Source organism: Culex quinquefasciatus, chromosome 3 (assembly GCF_015732765.1).
Source record: "Culex quinquefasciatus strain JHB chromosome 3, VPISU_Cqui_1.0_pri_paternal, whole genome shotgun sequence".
NCBI lineage: Eukaryota > Metazoa > Arthropoda > Insecta > Diptera > Culicidae > Culex > Culex quinquefasciatus.
In genome coordinates, this window is record NC_051863.1 from 36,550,678 (window position 1) to 36,578,193 (window position 27,516).

Genomic DNA, 27,516 nt, shown 5'->3' on the forward strand with positions numbered 1-27,516 from the left:
CAACAAAATTGCTTCATTTTGTTACTCCTAATCTACCGATTTTGAACGCTTGGTTGCAAGGTTGGTTGAAGATAATTCAGAAAAAAGTTACACTAAAAAAAATACCCACTCTAAATTAGCTTGAATTTAAAATGTCCATAAAATTTTAAAAATCATTTTCAGGTGCAAAATCAAATTTTCAATTGACAATTAAACTTAGCGCATTATTTGCTCAAGCTCTACAGTATTCAAAGAATATACAACCTAGAATGATTTTTTTGTGGAAGAATGTTGTTTTTTGCATTTAACAATACTTCATGAAGGAAAACATTACCGCAAAAACCATTAAAAATACTATACAACCTCTTGAAGTATAAATTTTGTGAAAAATGTATTTTCTCAATGCCATTTTATAAGCAATCATTTTTTAATCCGCGATATCTCGGAAAAAATGAACTTTTGTAAAATGTTTCGTTCTTTTCCAAAACAATACATTCTAATATTAGAAATCAAGCCCTACTTTTGAAAATATTGCGCTTTTAAAACGATACTGGGTCATTCTCTGCCAACTCACACGAAATCGGGACTTTTGTCCCGGATCACAATCCCTGATCCGAGGTCCGTTTTTTGATATCTCGTGACGGAGGGGCGGTACGACCCCTTCAATTTTTGAACATGCGAAAAAATACATGTTTTTCAATAATTTGCAGCCTCAAAAGGTGATGAGATGGAAATTTGGTGTCAAAGGGACTTTTGTGTAAAATTGGACGCCCGATGCAATAGAGTGCTCGAAATTACGAAAAATCGAATGAATAAAAATCATGATAGAAGAGGTTTACAGGGTTTCAGTGAAGCAACTAATTGTTGAGCGTAATCAATAATATGTTATGAAGTGTTTCCTCCGATAAACGTGACCTTAGTTTAGAAAGAATGAAAGCGAGTGCGCTGAACGAGCGCTCCACAGAAACTTGAGTGGCCGGAGAGGACAAAACTACTGAAACAAGCTCCCACATTTCTTGATCCTTGCCCATTTCCTCGATTCGTATTCGATTATGTTCTGGTTTTCGGTCAGCTTCAGTCGAGGCTTCAGTGAAAGATTCTCGAGTTTTTCAAGTGTTGATCCAGATTGCGTCTGCTCGAACGAATTTTCGTGGTCAACCAGGAACTCTTCCAGAGGGTCTTCGTCAGAGTTAACTGACTGACTCGACCTTGGAACTCCTTGCGGTTGGTCGGTTCCTTTTCTAAGACTTATTCGCCGCAGGACGAGCTTCAGATGGCGCTAAAATATTTTTGAATGTAAATTTTTACTGCAAAAATGAGAAAAAACAATTGTTGCTTACCAACGCAGCTGCTCTTTGATCATCGTCAAAAATAGGACTTTGCTTGTAGTTTATTCGCTGATCTACGTATGCTGCGGCCAACACGGCCTTGTTGTTCAGTAGAGAAGGCTCTCTTTTCTCCATATTTTGAAGGAGCTTCAACGACATTGTATCGTTTTGCTTTTTGAGCGCGAGCTTGCATCGGAACCACAAGATGTAGAAATCGCTCAGAGTTAACTGCTCTGCCTGTAAAGCATTAGTCAACACCGCCATCGGTTTGAAGCCGTGCACAAACGCTTCAATAAAGTCCCACTCCGACTCGGATAAATGGCAGACCTTGTCGTTTTTGGTCATGTTCGCGATGTACTGCTTGTTGTCCTGGAGGGATTTGGCCATGGCGTAGGCAGAGTTCCAACGCGTGTCGCAGCTAAGAACCGGCTTGTTGATATTGTCACTCTTGAGTAAATTTTTGTACGGCATTTTTCGTAGATACTTAACAAACGCCTTGATCGCCGAGATGTGTTTCCGCATGTTTGTCTCCTTCAGGGTGTCCAGCACGGCCAATTGCGCCGTATGTGCAGCACAACGGACGGCCGAAAATATGTTCCGTAGTTCATCAGTACGATCAAAGTCTTCGTCATCGACTCTTTGGGGTTTTTCGTCGCCATCCTCGTCCCCGCTCTCGGAACAGCTCTCTTCATGGCTAAAAATTGAAGATGTTGTATTGATGAAGTAACGGAATCGACCAAGAATATAAATTAATACTTACAGCTCTTCAAGGAGTTCATCCAAGTCTACTTCAATCAGCTCGCTTGTAAGAAGCATATTTGACCCATTATCTGTGGTAATTGAGTAAATCGACTCCAAATCAATACCGTAGTTTTGCAGCACCCGCATGACCTCTTCTTTGATAACTTTCGCCGTGTGCCGCTGCTTGAGCTGGATGATGCCAAGAGTTCGGACAACCTGCTTCTTTCGCTTCATGAACTGGATATTTATGCCCAACATGTCTCGATCAAGACGAGTAGCAATGTCGAGCTTGAGACAGATGAATTTACCAGTAACTTCTCGGATGATCTTCGATTTCACCTCTCCGGCAATGTCCGATAACATTGGTTTTACAGAAACCGAATTGATGGCCGGAATGTTCAGAGCTTCTTCGTACGGATTCATTAGGCAACGCATGGCTGGGCTGTTAAGGGTTCGCAGCGACAACCCGTGGACGGAAACCAGATCGACAACCGATTTTTCGTACGTAGCTTGGTCCATCCGTACTTTCATCTTCTTAACTTTTGGTTCCGGTCCAATGGCGTCTTCTTCGTTGATCAATCCGAGTTCGATGGCTTCTTTCCGGTGAAAATTCAGGTAGTGGCGCTTGTAAGAAAAATTTCGACGAGATTTGTTGATGGTCTTGCAGATGTTACACTGGGCTTCTTTTGTTTCCGGGTTGACTTCGAACAAGTCCGCACCGAGTTCACGCTTCCGGCCGCGATTTGCCATTTCGATTGGGTTAGATTAGAACCGAGGGTTAAACGCGTCAGATAAGCTCCGCTGTTCGGAAAAAAGTGGATTGTTAATTTTTCAAACACCAACTGGTAACCATACGCACGAGCTTCCATAGACACAGCGTGCAGAACATAAGCACTTGCACGACACGCCAACTTTTCGTGTGCAGTACCAGATCATAGAGTCCTTGGAAAATTCAGCTGTGTCTTTTAATCAACCCTGCTAGCAAGAGCAAGAAAAATTAAAAAAAAACTTACAGAACATTTTTCATGTTTAAATTTCATGTTTTTTTCTAACTTTATGGGATTAGTTCTACAAAGTTGTCGAGCAGACAATGACAAAAATGTTGATATACAAACAGGCGCAGGTCTCGATCAAAAATTGTCCAAGTGTGAGATTCTTGTAGGAAATTTAATTTCCCACAACTTTGTCGGAGGGGGCAAGAGATCCTGATTTCTAAAATAAAGTACACAGAAAAAAAATCACTAAAAATCAGGATCAACTCGGATCGTTCTGCACCCTTTGACAAAGTTGTAGGGAATTGAATTTCCTACAAGAATCTTACACTTGAGCAATTTTGAATGAGACCTGCGCCACCTGGCAGAAAAATACTGAAACGATGGTTTTACCCATACATTTTCGCGATTTTCCCCATATAAACTGCAACGATAAAAAGCGACCCCTCAACCTAAACCGATTTGGCAAAAAAAAATGCACAGTTACTTATTTTTGTCTAAAGAATCGAGCAAGGAGGTATCACTGATGTCTTGTTTTTTTTTTATCGTCACCCTAATGACCAGCCCCAAAATTGCATGGAGACTTGTATGGAAGAACGAATTATGCAAAATTACTTCTTTTGGCATAGGGACAAACTTTCATATAAATTAAAAAAAAGAAAAGTAAATTTGTGAAATCGTAGAAAGCTACTCAGTAGCAGTTCGCTGAATGTTGAATTTCAAAGTTTTGTTATACTCATTTTACCTAAAGTTAACTTTGCCCTCTACATCCCTCAATACTCCCACAAAAAAACTGTTTTCCCGCATCCTGCCAGCACCACTCGTACAGAAAATCCATCCCAGGCAGACGAAACAGAGCGATCACCTCGAAGCAACATAGAGGTTCATCGCACAAGTTGCTATATCCGAAGTTCTGTGCCCTCCCTCTCCCCAAGTCCCCATCCAACCCAACGGTGTTATGAAACTCACGTGGCTGGAAATGTGATTCCCTCCACCCAGGTAAACTGGGGGAAGCGGGTGACTAGGGGGATGATGAAACCTCACCTCAGGCGTCGGTTAGCTGCTGCTACTAGTCCGGCACAGCGGCTCAGTCAGCAGTCACCGGTCGTTGGAAACGCATTCGAAAGCAGCACTCGTCCTGCTTCCAAATAAAAGAAAGGAATTTTTTAAGGAAGTGGGTTCCAAGTTGATTTGGAGTGAAGAAGAGTGAAACTAGAAGGAAGATAGTGGAATTTATGCATAACTAGCTAGTTTTAGTGTGAATTACAGTGAATTACAGAGGTATTACTAACGCTCACTTGAGAGCAGCCACTGAATGAGGGAGGTCGTTCGGCACGTGTTTTGCCCGGTGATCGGGGCTAGAGTTGCCTCTATTTGTATACATTTCGCGATGGAGATAACGTCACCGGCTAACTATCTACTGTCTGGCTGTGCTGAAACCTTGCTCAGTAGCGTGTATTAGAATGCATTAGTGCGCGTTCTGCAATGTGTTGACACCGATTCGCAATCGAATGGGGTTGTTCTAAGTTGATTTGTGAATAGTTTCATTGAAAAAAATACAGAAAAAGGAAAATAAAATCAAGCCCAGAATCAAAATTAAACATACTTAAATAATTATCAATTTTAGAAGAAAAAAATATCCGAAGAACTTAACCCCAATTGTCCCTTGCGACTCGGAGCATAACCACTCAGAGAACAGTGATATAAGTCGTGCGTGGCAGGGTACGTGTACTGCTGCCAATAGGCAGGCACTAATTGAACTCACATTGCCGGGCACGTTTCGACCAAATCCGTCGACGAGTGTCACACAACCCCCTTCACAAATACAATTTCATTCTCAGTGCTTAGCTCGTCCAGGTCGGAGTAAACTATCATCGACTGGTATATTTTCAGAGTCGTGTCGAATTATCAAGAACAATAACAACAAATAAGTGTGTCTCGCCAGAAAGTGGTGGTGAAGAAGGACATTCCAGGAAGATATTCATATTTCTCTCAAGTGATCGGGAATTTTTCGTGGTGAAAACGTTGGAGGTACGGAGAAGCGACCATGGAGAACATGGAAGGGGCCGAATCGACCCACAACACAAAGATCTCCGACTCGGGATACTCCAACAGTTGCAGCAACAGCCAGTCCCAGCGGAGGTAGGATCCGGTTTCTGTTATAGAAATTTAATTGAAATAATTTATACAATAATCCGAATGTTTGTATTGCATAATCGAAAGATGAACATTTTTTTACTTTTAACATCTTATCCGAGCTTCATGTCCGCCATTTTGTTGAAAAAATATCTCAAACCCACTTTGATCTTGTTCAATGAAAAAATATTTAAAAATCAATTCTGTACAAAAATAACAGAATGTTGTAAATCTGTATGGAGAAAAGGGATGTTGAAAATTTCAAACTTGAAGGCGACGTGGTCTATTCACGATCCCCAAGGATTGTACCACAAACTTATATAAATTTTGAAACACATTTGATTTAGACCAATAATTCTTTCAGTGGCTTTAAGAAGGCAACAACCGGCTCATGCTGATTCATTTTGGTGCAGAAATTCTTTAAATTGAAGTCAGTACAGAGCATTTTAGAGTGATAATCAATTTTCTTCGAAAATGATCAACGGCTTCACCTTAAGGGTACATAGCAACCTGTAGCAAATTGTAGCTTACACCCAACTGGCAGTCGCATGATTGTGATGCATGGCGGCATGAAAGTATATCAGAATCTGCATGAAATCTGTCCTCATGCATTTTTTGCGATATAACGTCATGATTCGAATTCCCGGACGCTTCGAAACCCGGACACTTCATCTTGTTTTATCAATTATTTGGATATAAGTTTGCATTATGAATGTCAAAACTGTGTAATATGATGAATTCCAACATCAACTTTCATTTACAGTTTGTTTGAACGCTGTAGTTAATGCCAAAACAATTAAATACAATAAAATTTTAAGTTTACCAAAAATTCGAAACATTTCACTTGAAATATTTCATAGGCTTTCGAAGCACCGGGAAGGCAAAGCAGAAATGTATGGTTTCAATTTCCTTAAATTCTAGCAAATTTTTATATAAACTATCGATTGTTTTAATGTTAACAGCTTATTTGAGACCTAAAGAATGCCATTCACTAACATTTCAGTCCAAATTTGTGCGATTCACAAGTAAAATCGAGTGTCCGGAATTCGAAGCAAAAGTGTCCGGATTTCGAATCAGTTTTTATCAGTGTCCGGGATTCGAAGCACAACAAGTCATTTTATTTTTAAAATTCTGATGAAAAATTGTTAGATAAGACCCATTTTGCATGTATTTTCTTGAAACTGACTGTTTATACTACGTCCTGGTGATATTTCTACATTTCCAACTTATTACATGATTTTTTGCCAGCTATAACACTAATCATATGCTACTAAGTGTCCGGATTTCGAATCATGACGTTAGGAGTATGACATTTTTGCCCGTTACCGACAATTATCGACATTACCGACGGCTTTTTGGTTGTATTTCACAAAAAAAACACTTAGCAGAACGAGGATCGAACCACCAACTTCTTGGTTATTGATCCGACACGCTACCAGCGCGCCATGGACGCTTGATGAAAAGTGAGTGAAAGAACACCAACATATGCTTCTCTTTGGAGTGTTGCTCGGGGACGGGCCAGCTTTATATGTGTCGGTGAGAACTGCAGATCGCTGAAATTTTTACACGCGGGCAAAAATGATCTACGGGCTTGCTGCAAAAAATGTTATAAAATATGACATTTTCTGCAGCAAATCCAATGTTGCAGATTTTGAGATATATTTTTCCTTTGGGTGTAGGTGATTAATAATAAATTATATCTATAGTTTCTGTAGTTTTGAAGATAATAAAATGTCTGTAACAAAAATCTGGGTGCAAAAATTCTGGTTGATATGCACCGTTAATTAAGAAAATGTTGATGAAGAGTATTATTTTAATATTCTCAAAGTGTCATAATTTTCTTAATGAATATGATTCCGAATCGAGAAATGGAATGCATTCTCCGATTCTTAGGACATTTTCCAGTAGGAGAAGGATAAATGAGATTTTAGATAATAAATATTATGTGTTACAAACAAAATATCAAAAATCCAGTAAAAGTTTGGTTTGTGGCTCCCAACGATTTATTGCCTAAACAAACATGATCGTATGCGGGGGATCCTCACGTTTTTGTCTTTCTTACTAAAGAAAGGTATAGGTTTTACTTTATGGCTGGACGTCATTTTCATGTTCGTAAATATGACAATTCAGCATGAATTTTAATCAGAAAAATCGCTAAAAAATCACACTGCATCGATTTTCGACGCTTCGTCGCCAAGTCGACAAGTTGTCAAGTTGAGCTTCGAATACTGGCGCGAGAATGCTGGCGCATATAGTTAATGGCTCGAGATATCCCCGTTTGTAGTTGCTTGTCTACCGATGTTTCCTACAACATGTAAGATATCGTAGCTTTTCGGTTTCTTTTGCCCTGTCCGTTTTTGCATAACTGTCCAATGTTTATGCAAAAACTTTTGTGGCTGACATTCATCCGGCTACAATCAATTTGTTTCCCGTGTGCTCCTAAAATCACCTAAAAGTAAGCTTCATTTTTGCTTTTTCAATTTCTTTTGGAAAACACATCATTAATAATACCTTGCTTTCATCATAAGATTTTTTGTATCATGTCACTTTCTTTTGTGCTGACGTTATAAATAAACAAAGTCGATGTTATGAATTGAAAGATGTTATATTCTTTAGTAAGAAAGGCTCTATCTCACCCCTGGTAGGATTAAATCGGGTTTTTTCTCTCCTGTAGATTCAGAATTGTATTGTCGTTTAAACATTCGTGCTCAAACTCAATCAAGTTCAACGAATCATCTTTGCGATGAACTTTACGCAGTTGGCCTGGCTGTTTAGAAAAGAAGTATGTTGGAAGCAATCACCCCGACATTCTCCAGGATGCTTCCGAAAGGTTGGCTGCGCTAGGGTTAGATAAGATTAGATAAGATTTTATTGAAGAGCTTGTAAACTTAGTTAATTAAATATAAAAAAAAATCTTAAGAACTATATCAGCAAACTTAGTGATGCTATATTTGACGTAAAAACAAAGTTTGAACACTTTTAATCTAATTTTAGTAGAATTCAAAATAAGAATTTTCAACGCCATAATTTTTTAAACATTTATGAAAAAAACTTTTTCCAAAAATAGTCCATGGACCTTGTGTGGCCTACCCCAGCATATGGTTTTTTAAAGCATGATACAAACCTTACCAGTTGTATATATTCCAAAAATAAATTGAAATCCTATCAATGTCACCTTGGTTTACGGTAATGTTCGATTAAGAAATTACATACTACATCGACAAAAAGTCAGAGGTTGGTGTGAGCACACACTTTATTTTATTTAAAATCTGTTTTCAGTGCATTAAAATATACATTTTCATCTATTATTAAAATAAATTTGAAGACAGTTGGTTGTTTCATTGCCGAGATATAGCTATTTGAAGTTAGCAGTTTCAAAAAACGGGTGCCACGATATCTAACACTCCTTGACCAAATCGGCTCAAAATTTTGGTGAAGACTCGTTAAACCAGTCCTGTGTTTGTGACGAAAGCGGATTTTCAAAAAACTTTTTTTTTAAAAAGATAAAAATATTTTTGTGTTTTTCATATGAAAAATCGTCAGTTTTTTATTTTTGTATTTTTTTTTTGACATGTTTGAAGCATATTGAGAAGGAACAACCCTACAAAATTTTACAATTATTTAGAATCTTCAAAAAACATTGGAATTCATAGAAAAGGGATTCATTGCCAAAACGCGAGAAAGATCGATAAAACATGCGAAAAAAAGAAGCTAGGTATTTTCTCAGTCTGCAGAAAAATTACCTGGACCGGAAACGCTATTTTTGTTTCTTTTTCTGCTGGTTTAGAAATTGACCGAACCAGAACAATAAATTACAGGTGGATAGGAAATTTGGAGTTTTTATTTTTGATGGGCCGATTCTCGGCAATGGTTTGGTTTAGTTTGAGATATGCATAGTTTCTTATGTAAAATTGTTCGGGGAACACGATGGTGATCAAATAAAATATATATAAATATAAGGCCGATGCAAATATTTAAAAAAGTTTTTGTCCCTCGGCCCTGGCCGAGGTCAAGGGGGGGGCAAAAAAATAAAAAAATATAAAAATTTAAATAACAAGCCATAGTCTACACATTTAAATGAAAAATGTGTTTTAAAATGCATTTTACACTTGTTCAGTTGTTTTGCAATCATTAGTTTTCAAAAAATCTAAGATCTGACAAAAACAAAAATTGTATCGAAAAAAAAGATTTTGCATCGAAAATTTTCAAAAAATCTTAAGATTTTTTAATAAACCTAAACATGCTAAAAATGATTTAAAACGCAGAAGAATGTATTTTAATTTGATTTCAGCTGGTTGCACTTGAATTTTCATTGAAATTTTGAAGTTTATTGTAAAATATTTTTTTGCCCCTGATTTTTCGGGCCAATTTTGAAGGGGGTGACAAAAACTTTTAAAAATATTTGTACCAGCCTAAGGAATAGGTGAAAATCACGTTTTCAATTATAAACTGCAAAGAAACTATATTGTAAGGCATTTGAGGGTTGATATTTTATTTTTGATTAATTTCTAGGACAATTTCCTATAAAATGCAACCAGAAGAAAGACTTTTGGTCTAATAGTGTGAAAGTTACGAGTAAAAGAATAAAAAGTTTTTTAGAAAATCGTCAAGAAAAGGGCGGTGCAAAAGAAAGAGGGATGATGTTAACTATCGATAGATGACCGTTCTCTCCAAGTTTGGTCAAAATCGGTAAGGGTCGAGTCCAAAAGTGTACCCAGTTGACACGAAATGGCCCAGGTTTAGTCAAGCTTTTCGCTGTTTAGGGGATCAATTTCTATCGAATCAGGTAAATGCTGTCAAATTTTGTTGGCAGTAATTAGCGAAAACAAACCAGCAGAACTATGCTGCTGGATTCCGTTTCCATGTAAAGAACTGTTTTATCGCTACTTCTTTAAAACCAGCCTTGATTAGGGCTTTGAAGAGGTTGTTAAGATCCACGTGTAAAGCCTTTTGTAGAAAAGTGAAAAACAAGCAAACAAAATTAAAAAGTGACTGTAAAAACATGAAAAAACTGGATAGTTAAAAGCTAATGATAGGAGGTGGTAAAGTTAGCCAAATACTATCAGAAACAAACATAAACTAAACAATATGAATGTTTATTATGAAATTATGAAAAATGAAACAAGAAAAACATAAAACAAGAGAAGCGAAGAGTTTCGTAGAACAAAGGTAGCTCCTCCCAAACACGGGAAAATTAAAAAAATGAAAACACATTCGGGCATTACAGGGTTAAACAGCGATTTGAATTGATCGATGAGAGGAAAAGAATTTACTCCTGATGCTCGTATACCCGATTTCGTTAGGACTTCAGTCTGAATAGGGACAGCAGTTTTTAGAGCACTTAAAGCTTTTAAATTTGGAAATAAAAATAAAAACATATTGTTCTCCAACATGGTTAAAACTGCTGTCCTAATTCGCCCCATGTGTCCCGATTGACCCCAGTTTACGGTATTTATATTTTTTTTAAAGAACCGACCGACGCCTATCTTACCTATGTGCACGTAGATAGAGCTGAGAAGTGACTGAATTTTATATGAAAATAACTCGAAAAAAGTCTGAATAAATGTGCATGGACTATGGAGAAAAAGTACGAACTAGCAAATAATTAATTCATCAAAACAACCCGATCTCAATTATTCGAAGTGGTTATTTCTTCCGAGGACTTCGAACAATCGAGTCTGGACTGTTTGTGTGGAACAAGCGTCTGTGCATTAGAAAATTTAGCATACCAATTTACATTGCCCTAACAACGCCTTTTTTCTCCCCGCTCACACGCAGCGGCAGTTCCAAATCGCGCCACAGTAACAGCTCCAGCGGGGGCAGCAGCGGCTATGGCGGCAAAAACAACACCCCGGGAGCGATTCCCGGTCCCATCACGCAGCACCCGGTCATCAAGCGCACAAAGGACAAGGATCGCAAGAAGAAACGCATCCGGACGTCGATCGAGGCCAGCGGACCGGGAACGGCGACGGCGGCCTGCGGAAATGGCGCCAATGGCGGAACCGGGTCCACGGAGACGGACCAGTTGATGGCTTGTGACGGGGCGGGACCCGGAAGTGCGTCGGGTCAGGGCGAAACTGGGGCCTCGACGGGTGTTCATCAAGAAATGAACGCGCAGCCAGAGATGAACGAAGCGAGCAAACCCAACGGGTCACCTGCGACGGCCACGTGCGACGAGCCGACGCTGGCGAGTGGTGAGGAATTTTGGGGATGGAGGGGATTTGCGGTGGGATGTTTGAATGACTTTGTTTCTTTTTCTTTTCAGATGAAAATCAAACAATGCATAGCCAACCGCAAGCGGAATCCGCCAACGTGATTGATGCGGCGATGCCGTCGAGCTCCGGAGTGGTTCCGATGGAGGAAGGTGGTGTAGAGGGGGAAGGGGTTGAAGGGGCGGAAGGTGCCCCGAAGACGCCCGCCGATTGTAACCCGATGAAAGCCGCCAAACCGGAGGTTGAGGACGGATTTTGCTGCGTAATTTCGATGCTGGACGGGGTTGTTCTGTTTACGACGCCCAGTATTACGCGTAGCTTGGGCTTTCCGAAGGATATGTGGCTTGGGAGGTCGTTCATAGACTTTGTCCATCCGAAGGATCGGGCTACGTTCGCGAGTCAGATCACCTCGAAGGTGGTGCTGCCGTTGGGAGAGTCCAAGAATGGTTCGAATAACAAGGACCAGAAGAATTGTTTGTACGTGATGCTGCGCAAGTATCGAGGTCTGAAGAGTGCCGGTTTTGGAGTGACGAAGACTACGGTCAACTACGAGCCGTACTGCTTGGTGTTGACCTTCCGTGAGGCGCCGAATGACAACAGCGGTGAGGTGTCGCCCATCACGGGACGTAACATTTTGCTGATCGTTTCGGCGACTCCTGTCAAAAGTGTGTACACTCAGCCTAACGAACGTATGAACGAGCGGAAGCTCAGGTTCAGCACTCGACACACTACGAACGGAGTGCTGAATTACGTCGATGGAAACTCGGTCGAGTCCATTGGATATCTGCCGCAGGACATTCTTGGTCAGTCCATTATGGAACTTTACCATCCGGAGGACATGCCGATCTTGAAGAAAATGTACGAAACGATCATGGTCAAGGGACGAACGGCGGGAGCTTCGTTTGTGAGTCAACCATATCGCTTCCGGGTGAAGAACGGCTGTTATCTCGTACTGAAAACCGAGTGGACCAGCTTTGTGAACCCGTGGTCACGAGAGTTGGAGTTTGTCATTGGTAATCATCACATTATGGAAGGTCCGTCGGATCCGGACGTGTTTGCGTTGCACTTTAACCATCAGCACCAATTTGCGGACGAGCTGCTGAAGGAGGCAAAAACGATCGAGGAACAGATTCTGAGGCTGCTGAAGGAGCCCGTAACGAAACCATCCGATACGGTCAAGCAGGAAGTCTCCAAGCGTTGCAAAGCGCTGGCTTCGTTCATGGAGGAGCTTATGGACGAGGTTACGCAGCCCGAGCTTAAGCTGAACCTGCTGAACGAGTCGGATTTTACCTTCTCGGAGCGGGATTCGGTCATGCTTGGCGAGATATCTCCGCATCACGATTATTTCAATAGTAAGAGCTCCTCGGAGACCCCGCCGAGTTACAATCAACTCAATTACAACGACAACTTGCAGCGGTTCTTCGACTCTCGTCCGGTCATGAACATTGAAGAGTCGCTGAAGAATGACTCGTCCGGTGGGACAAACACCGAGATCCAGGATGACCGGACGAACGTCAGCCCGAACCAGCGGTTTAGCGCAAGTGGAGGTGGCGGCAGTGGTGGCAGTGCGGGAAATTTCAGCTCCGAAAGCAACGCTCAAATGGACAGCACAACCAACACGACCAGCAACACCGGCACCTCGTCCGGCAGCGTACAACCGCCGACGTTGACGGAAGAGTTGCTTTGCCAGCACAACGAAGACATGCAGAAGGTGATGCTGAAGAGGCATCGCGAGGCACGAACCACGAGCAGAGGAGCGGACAAAAGCCGAAAGGGACCGCCGGACAAAGTGTACACGAACATCGCAACGCATGGCGTCAAGCGGGGATCATCGCACTCGTGGGAGGAAGACATGCACAAAACTGCAAAGCACCAGCACAATTCCAACCCCATGCGCGACTATCAACCACAATCCTCATCAGCGCAACACACGGTGCTGCCCAAACCCACCCAACAACGACTTCCCGTAGTTCCGATGGATACCTGCCGAGCAGTCGTGACCACAACGGCCGTAACCATGGGCCAACAGACGGCTACCGTTCCGTACAACCTGCCACGTGCCGGCGAAATGTGGCCACCCTTCTCCGTCAGTGTCACAACCGTCCAAACCGCCCAGACCAGCTCGTCCGCCAGCTTCGTCCCTTCGCACAGCATCTTCCCAACGTTGTACTACATCCCGGCCGCGGCTCAACCGACATCAATCAACCCTACCCTAAACCCCATCACCGTTCCGTACGTGGCCGGCATGATGTACCCTCATCCGCAACTCTACCAGCAGTCGGTCCTCTACCCACCGATGATGTACCACGCGATGCCCTACCAACCGGCTCCGCCACCTTGCGGACTAGCCTCCGATGCCCGTAACGTAAGCAAACCCCCAACCCCCCTCATTCAAACTCTCACCACTAACAATCCCCGCCCACCACCTCTTTCAGAAACTACAACCGCAACCACCGACCTCCCAGAATCCGGTACCCGGAAGTTCCGGCCAGGTCGTCCCCGGTGACATGCCCGGCGGACGGCAGGTGCTGCAAACCATTCCACCGCCGGCGGGCAGCGGATCGCAGTCCCAGGTGGCGCTCACGTCCTTCCAGTGGCCACCCTCCCAGGCGACCTCGGTCAAGGCCGAACCGGGCTCCAACATGGGAAGTATTGCGTCTGCATCAATGGCAAATCGGGTAAATTACAGCGTACAACCGGGTATTCGACGACGACGACGACGGGCAATTTGAAGAGCTGTACACGCTCAAATGTGGAAATTGAAATTTGAATACAAATAATACCCAAAAGAGAGACTTAAAAAGTACAATTTAAATTAAACCTTATTTTAACAGATTCAGCAACGTAAACCAAAGCAAATGGCTTTTAGTTTCAATCTTTTCAGAGGAGGATTATCTTCTCTCGTGACATGCGAGAGCGACTCGCGTTTCTCTCGTTTCCTCTCGAATCAGAAGAAAAGGGGCAATGAGAGTTACTCTTGCGCTCACTGTCTTGCCTTCAATATTATCTACTAGAAAGGTGCAATACGGTTGTCATGTAAGCAATTGCTAGTTAAAATCACATGAATTGAGAAATTGATTGCGGAAATCCAAACTTAAGTTTTTTTGCCAACTTATTGTATTTACGATCCTAAATAGTACCTAAATATCTAATGTTAATAGCGGGATCCCTAATCAATTATAAACTTTGAAGTTCTGAACCGATTTTCAAACATTGTGCTACTTGAAGTGAACAAATTGGTTGAAATTTGAGCTTCCACCAGCCATTTATTAGCGTGATAAAGCCATATTTCGCAAAGATTTTTCACTACATTAGTGTTTCAAGTGTAAAACACACAGTAAAAAATAGTGTGAATTTTGAAGGTGTTATTTTGGAAGGTTGAATATTACCTCTTTAATGTTGTAGTTTTACCTCAATTTGGAGAGTTACACCAGAAAAGTGGTAAAATTGCACATTTTCAGAAGTAAAATTACACATTTTTTCTGACATATAAGATGTACTCCTACCCAGTTTTAATATTACCATGCTTATTTTTACTGTGAACCATTGGGTCAAATTTTCACAATTTTTATTTTCGTTGCACAGAATACTAATTTTAAAAAAATACATTCAAAATTAAGGTTACAAACAGTGTTGCGATTTGAGTGAGACGAACAGCTTTTCTCACTCGCGAGCGAGTGTAGTCCTTTCCTCGTGCTAACCATTCGTTCCAAGATAGCAATTTGTTCATCAGGTTTATGAATGCGAACGACACGATGGTAAAGAGGTGTAACTTCAATAGTTGTGTTGTTTTCTTTCGTTGCCAACTCGTTTTACTTCCCGCGAGCGGGCAGCTCTTTCTCGCGAGCTAGCCCGTTCGCGAGCGGTGGGGTGAACGTGCACTCGGCGAGTGCTCTCGGCAGCTCGCGACTCGTGGCAAGAACTCGAGGGAGATGATTTTTTTCTCGCGAGGGTGCGAGAATGACAACACTGGTTACTAACGACGCAAGTGTTTTTTTTTAATTTTTATTTAAAATTCTATTTTTATTTTCAAAATACCTTATTTTTTATAGAATAAACCAATTTCCTTTATTTTCAACGGGGGACTTAAAACGTAATATATAAGCGTTGTTTGAAATAATGTACTAAAATGTTACAAATTAGGTTTTGAATATTCAATACGCATATTATCATTTTTTTAATAATTCAATTTTTATAATTTACGAATTCGAAAAAACAATTTATTGTATTTATCGTCGACAATAGACGATAACTCATTTTTAAAACGTTTCTAAAATCGACCCTGTTTGACAGGACGCTCCTTATTCCATCCAATTTGCTGATTTTCATTATTTAAACAATTTATTTTGTAAAGCTTTTTATAGACACTTACATGCTTACTTCCTATTGAACTATTCATAAATCGATTTCAAACGCGTTTTAAGAGCTGAAATTGAACGTCAAAGTGCTGATATGGCAACATTAGAGGTACGCTGGAACTCCCCTACTCAAAAATTTTCACGAAACACCGTATTTTTTGGAATATATAACAGTTTTCACAATTTGCAATCGAACGAAATTTTGTATGCATTTTCACTTAATTAAAGTTGCTTGGAAAATACTAAAATTTTCACAAAATACCGTGTTTTTCGAAAATACTCAAATTTGTGTGAATATTTTAGAATTTTAAAAAGAAAACATAAATAAGTTAAGAAAGCATACAAAATTTCGCTTGGGTATATTGCCATTAGAGGTGGGCAAAAAAAGAGCGAGCCGCTCAAAGAGCCGGTTCACTAAAATGAGCAAACGAACCGTGGCTCAGAAAAAAAGAACCGCGGTTCTTTTTTAACTTCGGTCTTTTCAAAGAACCGTTTCAAGATGGCATGATTTATGTTATGAATATAATTTATTGAATATAAAAAAAAAAAGTTTTAAATTTGTTTTTGAGAATTGAAAATGCAATTTCAAATATTTCAATGCAAATAAAAAAATATCTCAAAAGTAAATGATTGTCTAAACAAAATGAAAAAAAAATCATTGTACAACTGATTGTACACTAAAGTATTACCAGAATACGAATTTGAGCATTTCAAATTGCATAATTTGTAAAATATTACCAAAAAACTACTGAATTGGTAGTTGAGAGATTTTTGAAAAAATAAATAAACCCTTTTGTCCGATTAAACTTTATCGTTTATAGACTTAATCGATTAAATCAGAATGCACAAAAGAGATCACAGAATATTTTCTTCAAATAAAACATCAGCATTAGTTCAATTCTTGCAGAAATAAACGCAATTAAAAACATTTTTTTCCAGCATCCAAGATTTAAGTTCGGATGCCATTCAATTACTCGAATGGTTAGGTTCGAGTAGAAATTTTGAAAAAGAGACCACCAATACATATGGTTTCCAAGTTTTAATTTGTTTTATCAGTTTTAATTTGTTTTATCAAATAATTTATAAAAGTCCAATGTGAAATAACTTATAAAATCACACGATTCTTAAAAAAAAACTCTTTTTGTCCAAGTTTTGAAAAAGAGCGAAAGAGCCGTTCAAAAGAGCGGTTCTTTTGAATGAGCCAACGAAAATGAGCGACTCCTAAAAAAAAGCGGTTTTGCCCACCTCTAATTGCCATAGTGCAAATTATAAAAATTCCAATATTATCAAAAAAAATATGAAAGTTTTAGTGATTTACAAAAAAAAAAATAATGTGAAAATGCATTCAAAATGTAGCTCTTTTGCAAATTTTGAAAATTTGATTATTCTCGAAAAATGCTGTATTTTGTGAAAACTTGAGTACTTGAAAATTTGATTATTCTCGAAAAATGCTGTATTTTGTGAAAACTTGAGTACAAAAAAACTAATAGGAGCAGGGGGGGCAGAATGGCCCACCTAAGTAAAATGCGCCAAAAACCATAGAAAAACATGAAAACTTATGAATTCAGTGTAGTAGGCTTATGCTTTGGGATGTTCCCTTCAATGTTATATATTTGGTTGATGAAATTTTTTAGCTTAAAACTGTTTTTGAGCCACTTAAAAAAAAAGTTTTTTCGACTTTTTTTCCAGGGTGCGGGGCAGAATGGGCCACCTTAGAAAACAAGCCATTTTGTCTAATACAATGTTGAAGGGAGATAAGAAATGACTTACGGTACCTTTCTAACATAGTTTCCATGAAGTTAGACCACTATTTAATAAAAATAGTCACTTACCAAAACAAAGATTTTTGAAAAAAGTGTTAATATATTGAAAAAGGACACTATTTTTACAAATAATCATCAAAACAACTAAAAAATCAACTAATGTTGCATTAAACGTGATTTGTGAAGCTACCAGGAGGGAAATAATCCATTTAGCTCATTTTTTTAACTTTTGATTGTTTTCAAGTCTCTAAATGATTTGAAGGTTCCGTTGTTGATTGTATACCTTGGTAGTAACATCTAGTATCGTTATAAGCATTGAGCAAACTTTTTCAAACAATCCAACTTTTTAGAAAGCTTATTTAAAAACCTCGAAATAAATAACATTTGCGTGGTTTTGTCAATTATTTACATTTTTGCTCATTATTCGAAAAATACAATGAATTCAAACGTCGTTTTCGGTATGGTGGAGTTATTTGACGTCCTTTATAAGACCCTTGTCTTACAATTGGTCTAAATCCATTCGAAAGCCCAAAACCAAGGGTGACCCATTCTGCCCCCCTGGTCCATTCTGTCCCCCCTGCCCCTAAATTGAAAATGCACACCAAATTTCGCTTTGTTTGATACCCATATTGCAAATTATGAAAATTTTAGTACTATCAAAAAATACGTTATTTTGTGGAAATTGTCAAATTTTGAAAATAAAAATCTAATAATTTGAAAGTGCGTAACAAATTTCGCCTCGCTTTTTTGCAAATAATGAAAATTTGGGTATATTTGAAAAAATAACTTTGAAACTTAATATATTTTTGCAATTCCGTCGTGAAACTACTTACTTTTCCTGTCATTCTTGAACGACGAAATAGCCTACTTTTCTGTACCAAAAATAACAGAATCGAATAGCAACACTTTTCAAAATAAATGCTGAAAAGTTCTACTTTTCAGCACTGAAATGAGTGCTGAAAAGTTGAACTTTTCAGCACTTGTTTAGAAAAGTAACACTTTTCAACATTTTTTTGATTTAAACGATTTATTGACAAAATACATGATAATTCGACTTAAAATTTCACTCAATGGGTGTTTTTCGAAATTGCTAAAAAATGTTGTATGGAACTCGTTGCAAAACTTGATTTTTTCAGCACTCGTCGTGTTTATCCAACTCGGTGAACCTCGTTGGATAAATGTACGACTCGTGCTGAAAAAATCCTCTTTTTGCAACTTGTTGCATAAACAACTATTTCAAAACATATATTCTTAGTGAAAGCATTGAAAATTTAACATGATATAGTTGAATTAAGTCGATTTTAGAAACATTTTAAAAATAAGTCATCGTCCACTATCGGCGATAATCGATAACCGCCGATAGAATTATCGAAATAACGATAACAGTGTACTTGTTATGCCTCTGGCTGTCTTTTATTCTACAGTGTGAATTGCTGAAAACGGGAATTGAGGCAAAATGAGCATTTCAACATTATTTTATTGTAAATGAGAAAATACAAAAATACCAATATCTATTTTTAATGAGAAAATACAAAAAAAAAACATTTTTTTCGTGATCCCATTGTTTTACGTAATATTTGAATGAACCCTTACTAATTACAATAGAGTAATCATTTTCAGTGGTCCTTAGCTGGAATTGACCGAGTAGTTTAGTGGTAACGCTTCCGCCTCGTAAGCGATAGCTCAGGGTTCAAATCCCAGCTCGTACCAACACAACTGGTGGTCTTTTCCCTTCTGGATTCGATTGCTTAGTAAATGGAAGGTAGTGTATCGTCACAAGCTGGACCATTTCACGACAGCTATGACCTACGGAATGTTAACATTAAGTTGAAAAATAGCCACTCAATCTGCTTTGTTATTGCGACCCCGATACTCTTCATAGGTCATCGGGAAAAAATACTAACTAGCTGGGAATTAAGAAAAAGTATGCTGGAGAGATCATGCATCATTTAGAAAATTATTTTATTTGTTATTTTTCTTTATCTTTTTTTATTGAATATAAAGAATAACTTTGTTATTCTAACTTTAACCAAAACATCTCATAACGTTCAATAATCATTAACGTGAAAAAATACTCATTTATTCGAAATTTGCAACATTGCTGCCGTCTTTGGTAATCTCAAATTTGTTTTGAGCACCGCAAGCAACCTTCCCGTGACTGATACCAATATCTTTGCGTTGATTAGGCATTCTCGGAATCGTCGAAAAAGGACCACGCCGGCTCGCCAATGATCTCGAACGTCGACAACGACTTCCAGCTGGACATGGACCACCGCCTAAAAGTGCGCCCAGGTTGCACCGCAACAAAGATGCTAACCGTACACGGCAACAACAGCGACGACATGGACGAGTCCAGCTTTTCCAGCTTTTACTCGAGCTTCCTCAAGACGGACAACTCGTCCGAGTGCAATGGGGTGGACAAGGGCGGCGAGTCGGGCGAGATGATCTGGGACTGCGGCTCGCACAATGTGGTGCGGGCCAAGCGGCGTCCGAACCCGCCCTGGCTGGACAACATCTGCCAGACGAAGGACCTCATCTACCGGTACCAGATGAACGAGCGGTCCATCAAGGAGGTGCTGGACGCGGACCTGATCGCGCTCAAGAATGTCAACCAGGTTGGTTTCGCATTTTTATTATTAGGTTTTTGAATTATTTGATGTTCATGAGAAAAACTTGAATTCTCATGTTTTGTGTTTTTATTCTTACTTTCATTTCTTAGTGTTTTCTTGTTGGTTTATCTCATTTTTCTGTACGTTTCCAACGGTTTTAGGCTTAGTCTACAACCCCATTGTACACTTCACATCATCTGTTGTATATCTTCTCTTCTGTCATACATTTTTCATTATTAGCATTGTTATCAAACATAAAGCATGCATTTTTTTAAATACCTTTATTTTTATTGTGGTAAGGCTCAGTAAAAAAAACTGGTCCAAAAACAGCCGTTACCGTCAACTGAGGCGAATTGATTTTTTTTTTTTTTTGAAAATCCCTCAAAAATATCAAAGGCTAAAACTGCTGTCCCAATTCGCCCCATGTGCCCCGATTTTAGAAAGATTGCTTCAATTTCAATTAGTTTTTATTAGTAATTAATCACTTCACAATTTCGTAATTCTTATAACCTAAAAGAGTTTTAGAGTTTTATTTTTTTTTATTTATTTCAAAACCAGGGCACGGCGACTTTTTCAGGGGGGTAGTATTTTTTGAGAAATAGCAAGAAAACTGTCATATACATATGAAAGTGTGGAACATCCCCGTTCATTTGCGGGGCGAACGAAAATCTTTGGTCGGGAAAAATCAAAGTTATCCTCATTTGAAGTTTTTGAACTTTTTTCCTTTGGGGCCAAATTTCGTCTATTTCAATTTAGTATTGTTATAAGTCTACATGGGCATGATTTATGGTTCAGATCATATGATTTCTTATGGGAAATGATGCAAGGAACATTTTTCCATAAGCACGCAAAGTGATTGAAAATAAGGGAAAAAAGTTATAAAGGTTTTATTTAAAAATTTGGGAGATTTTCTGATAAAATTGCACACCTCTTTCCCAAAAACCGCAATGTTTTTGATATTCAGATCATTATTTTGATAAATTCTTTTTTGAGAAATGTTTCTGGGCCCATTGAGTATATAAATCACTACAGAAAAGTTTAATTGGTTGGGTTTATGCTCAACTGTATGTCACATTTATGAATTTTGGATTTCAACCGAATCAACATATTTTTGTTTGTTTTTGTTATAAAATGTACCGTTTCCATTAGATTTTCACATTTGTATTAGTCTTATTAAACCTCACAAGAGATCTCGTACTTATATTGAGGTCAGGTGATAATATTGTAAATCAAAATCAAATCAAATCATCCACATTCTCTATTGCAAGTTTCTGCTCGAACCTAGGAGTCCGAAGGCTTGAATGGGGAGAGCACCCAAACCTCTTTCTACTCCAAGGAACCTTCTACCCCAGTGTTTGAACTGACGACCTTTGGATTGCGAGTCCAACCGCCGCCAGCGATTCCACCGGAGTAGGCTTGGTTTGGTGTGTTGTTTGTACTTATGGCATGGAGACGACTCCTACACCTGGAATAACTTAACGGCCTAACAACAACCAAGGCCGGGACCGACGTTTTACTTCCTCATCCGATGGAAGGTTGGAGCAGATGGGAATCGAACCCAGAATCATCTGCTTACAAAGCGGACAGCGTAACCATTGTTGATGATCAATTATTTGTGTGTTTTTTAGCAAAACAATTTAATTGTTGTATTGTTCGTTGTTTAAAATTTGGATGCCAGACTTGTTTAGTATGTTAAGCTCAATTATTTGAGATTAAATTAATAGATTTACATACATTTAAACTTTTTAATGATTTTTACGCAATATTTATGTTATTACCAATAATTGCAAGTTCAACTCTGTAGTTTCAATACAAATAATATAGCCCAAATGGAAATACAAATTAACAAAAGGCATAGAAATAGAAACCCTGTGATTGTATTTACACTGCATGTCTCAATTAGATAAAAAAAAATATCATGTGGACCATGTACTCACAAAAAAAAGTGAAAATTTAATGTAAACGGTACATTTTATAACCAAAACACACAAAAATATGTCGATTCGGTGAAATCCAAAATTCATAAATGTGACATACAGTTGAGCATAAACCCAACCAATTACACTTTTCTGTAGTGATTTATATACTCAATGGGCCCAGAAACATTTCTCAAAAAAGAATTTATCAAAATAATGATCTGAATATCAAAAACATTGCGGTTTTTGGGAAAGAGGTGTGCAATTTTATCAGCAAATTTCCCAAATTTCCAACAAAACCTTTATAACTTTTTTCCCTTATTTTCAATCACTTTGCGTGCTTCAGGAAAAATGTTCCTTGCATCATTTCCCATAAGAAATCATATGATCTGAACCATAAATCATGCCCATGTAGACTTATAACAATACTAAATTGAAATAGACGAAATTTGGCCCCATAGGAAAAAAGTTCAAAAACTTCAAATTAGGATAACTTTGATTTTTCCCGACCAAAGATTTTCGTTCGCCCCGCAAATGAACGGGGATGTTCCACACTTTCATATGTATATGACAGTTTTCTTGCTATTTCTCAAAAAATATTACCCCCCTGAAAAAGAAGCCGTGAGGGTATTGTTGATAGTTGCTACACACCAATTTCTCATTACTGAATTCAGTTAAATTTACTGAAATCTGCACTACTGAAATTTTTAGTAAATGAAAACTTGCTTAAAAAAAACAATTGAAAATTAGTGTAGCTAGCTTATTTTTTTTTTTTTTTTTTTTTTTTTTTTTTGGGAGGGTGGTCCAGCCGCACATCGTTGATGTTGAAACCTCTAAACTGGGCCCTCGTCCTGTCACGTCCGTCATTAGTCTTGTCGTACATTACAACTAGAATCAGATCTGCCAATGAATTAGTACACTTCGACCAAATAAACACTGACGCTGTATGGATCTGACTCTAGAATAAATGCACAGTTGTGTGTTATTCATAAGTCCAATTTATTCAATTATTCATTTAAGTCCAAATATTCATTTGCTAACTACTTTGGATTGAAAATCTAAACTTTAATCTAAAATCCTCTAAACTTAATATTCAAAACTAAACCTTCCTTTAACTGTTGCAGTACTACTTCTATAAAAAAAAAACAATAAAAATTCGTGAACTAATGTACAAATAGGATAGAAATCGCGATTTGAAAAAGAAATGACCATTTACGTCAAAAGATCCGTAGTTCCTCGATTCGCAACAATGGTCGATACAACCATAATCCGAAAACCGTTAGTTCAACAGATTAACGAATTTTGTCCGATATCATTTCATTATTGATTGATCGAGACTCTATGGACAATTTGACATAAAAGAATGCCTAGTATTCTACATCAATCAAAGTTTATTGACAGCATTACTTTTACTTAACAATTGCAACTAACTTTAACACCAAATAGATTTGGAAAGGATACAGATTTATTTTAAATGCTAATGCTAAGCAACAAATCAATTGTACTATCCTAAAGTCCCACCTAAATCCCACATTGTGATAGTGAAAAAGTCACAGAAGCAGCGGTGTCTTGTGCAATTGTGATATTTTCACTATCGGAGAACTACCTAGTTCACGAAGACAGCTTATCGGTCAACGCTTAAGCCCTGGGGCTGCGGCAAAGCGAGTTCTCGTAGCATGAAGTGGTGTCCATAGTGCTTATAAAAAAGAATGTATACCCAAATTTTAACTAATGCACTAGGATCAAATCATGCCCCTTGACTTTACAAGGCCCAGGGAAAATTAGTGTAGCTAGCTTATTAACTTAAAAAATGAATGTAAATTTAAAATAGTTAAATAAAATGTTAGAATTTTTCAAACAACATAATTCAAATTTACTCAGAAAATTGTTGTGCTGAAAATGCGTTTTTGTAATATTTAAAATACAGATTAGGTGTCGGAGTCGGAGTTAGAGCCGGAGTCAATAAATTTTGGAAAGCTAGAGTCGGAGTCGGCTAGAGTTGGTTGGTCAAAGTCGGAGTCGGAGTCAACAATTTGTGGAAAGCCGGAGCCGAAGTCGGAGTCGAAGTCGCTTGAAATATGACCCGACTCCGCAGCCCTGATTCTAACAATGGATTTGCCAAGAGAGGGAAAAAATATTTTTTTTAAAACTTCGAAGTAAGCTAAGAAAGTGGATAGAAATAGAAAACTGTAACCTGGGGTGAATCGGGACTACAGTCTGAATAGGGACAGCAGTTTTTAGAGCACTTAAAGCTTTTAAATTTCAAAATGGATGTACACATTTTGTTGGCCAGAGTCTGTTCTAACCAAAACCAACCAGAAAAATCAAAATATTGTGCTCCAACATGGTTAAAACTGCTGTCCCAATTCGCCTCATGTGTCCCGATTGACCCCAGTTTACGGAAGCTTAAAACAGTTTGTTAGACGTTAGAGTTTGTTAGACGATAATATTACCGAACCTTGCCCTAGATGTTTCGCAATTACCTAAAAATATGCCAATTCTATCTCAAACTTTTTTACGCCTCCAAGTAAACAGGTAGAGCATTGATAAAAAAAATCAATCGACAACACTATTTTTAAATCGATTTTTTTGTTTTGTTTTATTGAAATCAAATGTTTAGTGGTACGAATACGAAATTCCTATGCTTTTTAATTGATTTTGTTATACGTAATGATCTCACGTTCCACGTTTCTTTGGCCCACAGTCATCCCAGCTGGCGCTCACACAGATGTGCACGAGTTCGTTTAATCACCTGTCCCATTTCCACTCTAGCCCATCCTGGTCAACGACCAGCTCGGTCAGCTCTACCTGGATCTCGAACTGGAGGGCCTCTCGGCCAAGTTGTCCCTGAGCGACACCACCTCCGGCAGCAGCAGCGACGGCAGCGAACCGCAAAGTCGCACCAAAATGGTGAAACGCAACATGCGCTACAACAAGCTGGTCATGATCTACGAGGAGAACGCGCCCTTCCCGCCACTGCCCCTGCCGCCGCTGCTGTCGAAGGCGACGGCCGCCAAATGACCGACGGTTGGTCAGCACTTTCAGCGTCGACATTTGCTGCCACGTTGAGACGACGACAACACAAAAGAAATGCACTCAAATCGTGTTCCAGTATTATACTCTTTTTTGAATATTGCAAAAAGGACGCGATTGGAGTGAGCACCTGAATAAGGACAACTTTTTGTCCACAAGGAACTGTTTGCCTATAGTTAACTGTGACTGTTTCAATACAAAGCTGTAGATTTTATAATAGTAAGTTAATTTTGTGTACTTTTTGTAAGGAAATAAATAAAGTTTTTATCGATTTTATAACAGATTAAGTGTTCAGGACAAGTCAATTGAAATTGTAGGTTGTCTATCAAGTTTTGAAGAAGCATCAAAATATTACTTGGCGTTCGGATCATAATAAAACCACTTACCTTAAATGTTGCTCAACTTTATTCGCCACTATCGCTTCCTCTTTTTGTCCGGCTTGGCTTTGGTCAGTTCCACCACTCGTTTTGTTCCGCCACAACCTGCCCCCTCTTTGGCCGCCTCATCCTGCTTGAACTGCCTCAGGTCGGCACAAAACAGCACCGTCTGGGCCCAGCCCGCCCGCTCGCCGTAAATCTCCCGAAACTTGTCCCCTATCTCGCCGTACAACCGGCCCGTAATGCTTTTGGTCTGCTTGCCGCCCAGCTGGGGCAGATAGTGCTTCGCGATCTGGAACACGTGCGTGTCCACCGGAATGGCCTGCAGGTGGTTCAGCGACATGAGGCAGATGCAGTCCGCCACCTTGGGCCCGATCCCGGTCAGCGTGAGCAGCTCCCGGTGGGCTTCCTTGTAGTCGAGCCGTTGCAGCGTGCGGAACCACTCGAGGCCACCCTTCGAGACGATCTCTTCGGCGGATTTCTGGATGTACTTGGCGCGATAGCCGAAGCTCAGGTCACGCAGGTGGGCTTCCACCGCCGGTGGAGCGAGCCGGGCAACGTCCGGGAAATTATAATAAGTGGTGCCGTCGTAGTCGCAGATTTTCTCCCCGTAATGCGAGCAGATCTTCTCCACCAGGCCGGAGATTCTGGTAAAAGAGTCAATCTCAATAACAAATTTCAACCTCCCCAAACTCAAAGTCCTACCTGGAAATGTTGTTATTCTGGCTGCAAATGAACGAGACCAGATTCTCCACCGGATCCTGGTCGAGCTGCCGCACGGCGTAGAACTGATCCGCGCTGCTCTCAAAGTGCACGTGACACTTGGTCCACTGGCGGTAACATTCCTCGAGATCCACATCCAGCCTGAAGTAAATCCGCAGCAACTGCTCGTAATAGTTCAGCGAATACAGCAAATCTCCCCCGACGCCCGGTGCACGCTCCGGTTCGGAAACCTTAAACCTGATGGCCGCCGATGTTTCCTTAACCGGATACGGAAGTTCGCCCACGATTCGGTACAGCAGCTCGGACTTGGACTGCTTCAGAATCCAAACGATGTTCGCAAATACGCCGACAAATTCGTCCGAACAGGTGCCGTGCGGTTTCCAGCTGAAAGTTAGGTCGATTGATTGATTTCAAATCTTTACATTGGCGAATCAGCTTACCGGAAGCTCTGCCCGCCGGTGAGGGTCGTTTTCAGCTGCAGCTGGCTGCTGAGGCAGGGTATTTTCTGCCACGTACGGGAGGCCATTTCGGGAACTTAAAAAGTAGGCAACCACCGATGGTTAAATTAACTTTAATTGAAAGTAACTAATTTTGATTTCGAACAGGCAAATTCCGGAAAATCACTACAAAAATGTGAGTAAACAAATCCGCGCTAAAATTAAACGTCTTATTTTGCTAAGGTCTGCCTGCCCCTTCTGGCGTCTGACAATCATTGATGCCAGTTATGCGCACGGCGATTGAAGAATCTTTCTGCAGACTTATTGATGATGTATTTTAACCAAAAAAAAATAAATGGGCCAATGTGAGTTAGTAAACAAAGAGTGTATCCTACTCACTCTTAAGGTGTATTCACATTATACCGCATCCGCAGCCGCAGCCGCATCCGCACAAAATTTGACAGTACGGACGCACAGTGCGGACGCGATTTCACCAATGCATTTCATATGCAGCCATTCACACTGTTCCGCATCCGTATACGGATCCGTACTGCGGATACGGATGCGGAACAGTGTGAATGGCTGTATATGAAATGCATTGGAGAAATCGCGTCCGCACTGTGCGTCCGTACTGTCAAATTTTGTGCGGATGCGGCTGCGGCTGCGGATGCGGTATAATGTGAATACACCTTTAAGGAGCGTTCTTTTATTACGTAACGCAGTTAGGGGTAGAGGGGGTGTCGGCGTCAGTTACGAAATGTTACGAAAATTGGGGGAGGGGAGAGGCGGTGGGATGAAAAATAATGTTACACAACGCTAATTTTTCATAAAAGGGACCATCCATAAACCACGGATGGATGGATCGTGGACAATCGCCATACACCCCAACCCCACCCCTCCTAAAATGGATTA

The 27,516-nt window shown here is 39.7% G+C and overlaps 3 protein-coding genes across 6 annotated transcripts; 1 reads left to right on the top strand and 2 right to left on the bottom strand.

Moving 5' to 3' along the window:
* Positions 1-970: 970 nt before the first annotated feature.
* Positions 971-2,567, bottom strand: LOC119765007. The gene is made up of 3 exons (XM_038260736.1): positions 2,068-2,567; positions 1,320-2,001; positions 971-1,258 (listed from the first exon to the last, which is right to left on the bottom strand). Exons 1-3 carry the CDS (start codon positions 2,565-2,567, stop codon positions 971-973), a joined length of 1,470 nt encoding a protein of 489 aa, XP_038116664.1.
* Positions 2,568-4,118: 1,551 nt separating this feature from the next.
* On the top strand, positions 4,119-25,372 carry LOC6039750 (period circadian protein). Of its 4 annotated transcripts, none has more exons than XM_038258722.1 (7): positions 4,119-4,321; positions 4,882-5,182; positions 10,955-11,370; positions 11,442-13,753; positions 13,824-14,066; positions 19,696-20,124; positions 24,807-25,372. In XM_038258722.1, exons 2-7 carry the CDS (start codon positions 5,088-5,090, stop codon positions 25,053-25,055), a joined length of 3,744 nt encoding a protein of 1,247 aa, XP_038114650.1. In that variant the 5' UTR covers positions 4,119-4,321; positions 4,882-5,087; the 3' UTR covers positions 25,056-25,372. The 4 variants fall into 4 exon arrangements, with proteins under 4 accessions (XP_038114650.1, XP_038114653.1, XP_038114651.1 ...); XM_038258725.1 differs by having other exon boundaries at positions 13,824-14,033; XM_038258723.1 differs by having other exon boundaries at positions 4,934-5,182.
* Positions 25,373-25,454: 82 nt separating this feature from the next.
* LOC6039751 (N-glycosylase/DNA lyase) lies at positions 25,455-26,862 on the bottom strand. The gene is made up of 3 exons (XM_001849248.2): positions 26,608-26,862; positions 26,150-26,551; positions 25,455-26,091 (listed from the first exon to the last, which is right to left on the bottom strand). The coding sequence occupies exons 1-3, from the start codon at positions 26,691-26,693 to the stop codon at positions 25,482-25,484; spliced, it is 1,098 nt and encodes a 365-aa protein (XP_001849300.1). The 5' UTR covers positions 26,694-26,862; the 3' UTR covers positions 25,455-25,481.
* Between the last annotated feature and the right edge of the window lie 654 nt (positions 26,863-27,516).

What these genes read in the sequence shown, in the direction of transcription:
- LOC119765007 (XM_038260736.1), bottom strand. Translation starts at nt 2,567, where the DNA reads ATGGACCAAGCTACGTACGAAAAATCGGTTGTCGATCTGGTTTCCGTC. An exon ending in GATGAACTCCTTGAAGAGCT is followed by an intron (nt 2,002 to 2,067) that starts GTAAGTATTAAT and finishes TTCAATTTTTAG; the next exon opens with CCATGAAGAGAGCTGTTCCG. An exon ending in ATCAAAGAGCAGCTGCGTTG is followed by an intron (nt 1,259 to 1,319) that starts GTAAGCAACAAT and finishes AAAATATTTTAG; the next exon opens with CGCCATCTGAAGCTCGTCCT.
- LOC6039750 (XM_038258722.1), top strand. Translation starts at nt 5,088, where the DNA reads ATGGAGAACATGGAAGGGGCCGAATCGACCCACAACACAAAGATCTCC. An exon ending in AACAGCCAGTCCCAGCGGAG is followed by an intron (nt 5,183 to 10,954) that starts GTAGGATCCGGT and finishes GCTCACACGCAG; the next exon opens with CGGCAGTTCCAAATCGCGCC. An exon ending in CTGCATCAATGGCAAATCGG is followed by an intron (nt 14,067 to 19,695) that starts GTAAATTACAGC and finishes TGCGTTGATTAG; the next exon opens with GCATTCTCGGAATCGTCGAA.
- LOC6039751 (XM_001849248.2), bottom strand. Translation starts at nt 26,693, where the DNA reads ATGGCCTCCCGTACGTGGCAGAAAATACCCTGCCTCAGCAGCCAGCTG. An exon ending in ACCGGCGGGCAGAGCTTCCG is followed by an intron (nt 26,552 to 26,607) that starts GTAAGCTGATTC and finishes CCTAACTTTCAG; the next exon opens with CTGGAAACCGCACGGCACCT. An exon ending in CAGAATAACAACATTTCCAG is followed by an intron (nt 26,092 to 26,149) that starts GTAGGACTTTGA and finishes CTCTTTTACCAG; the next exon opens with AATCTCCGGCCTGGTGGAGA.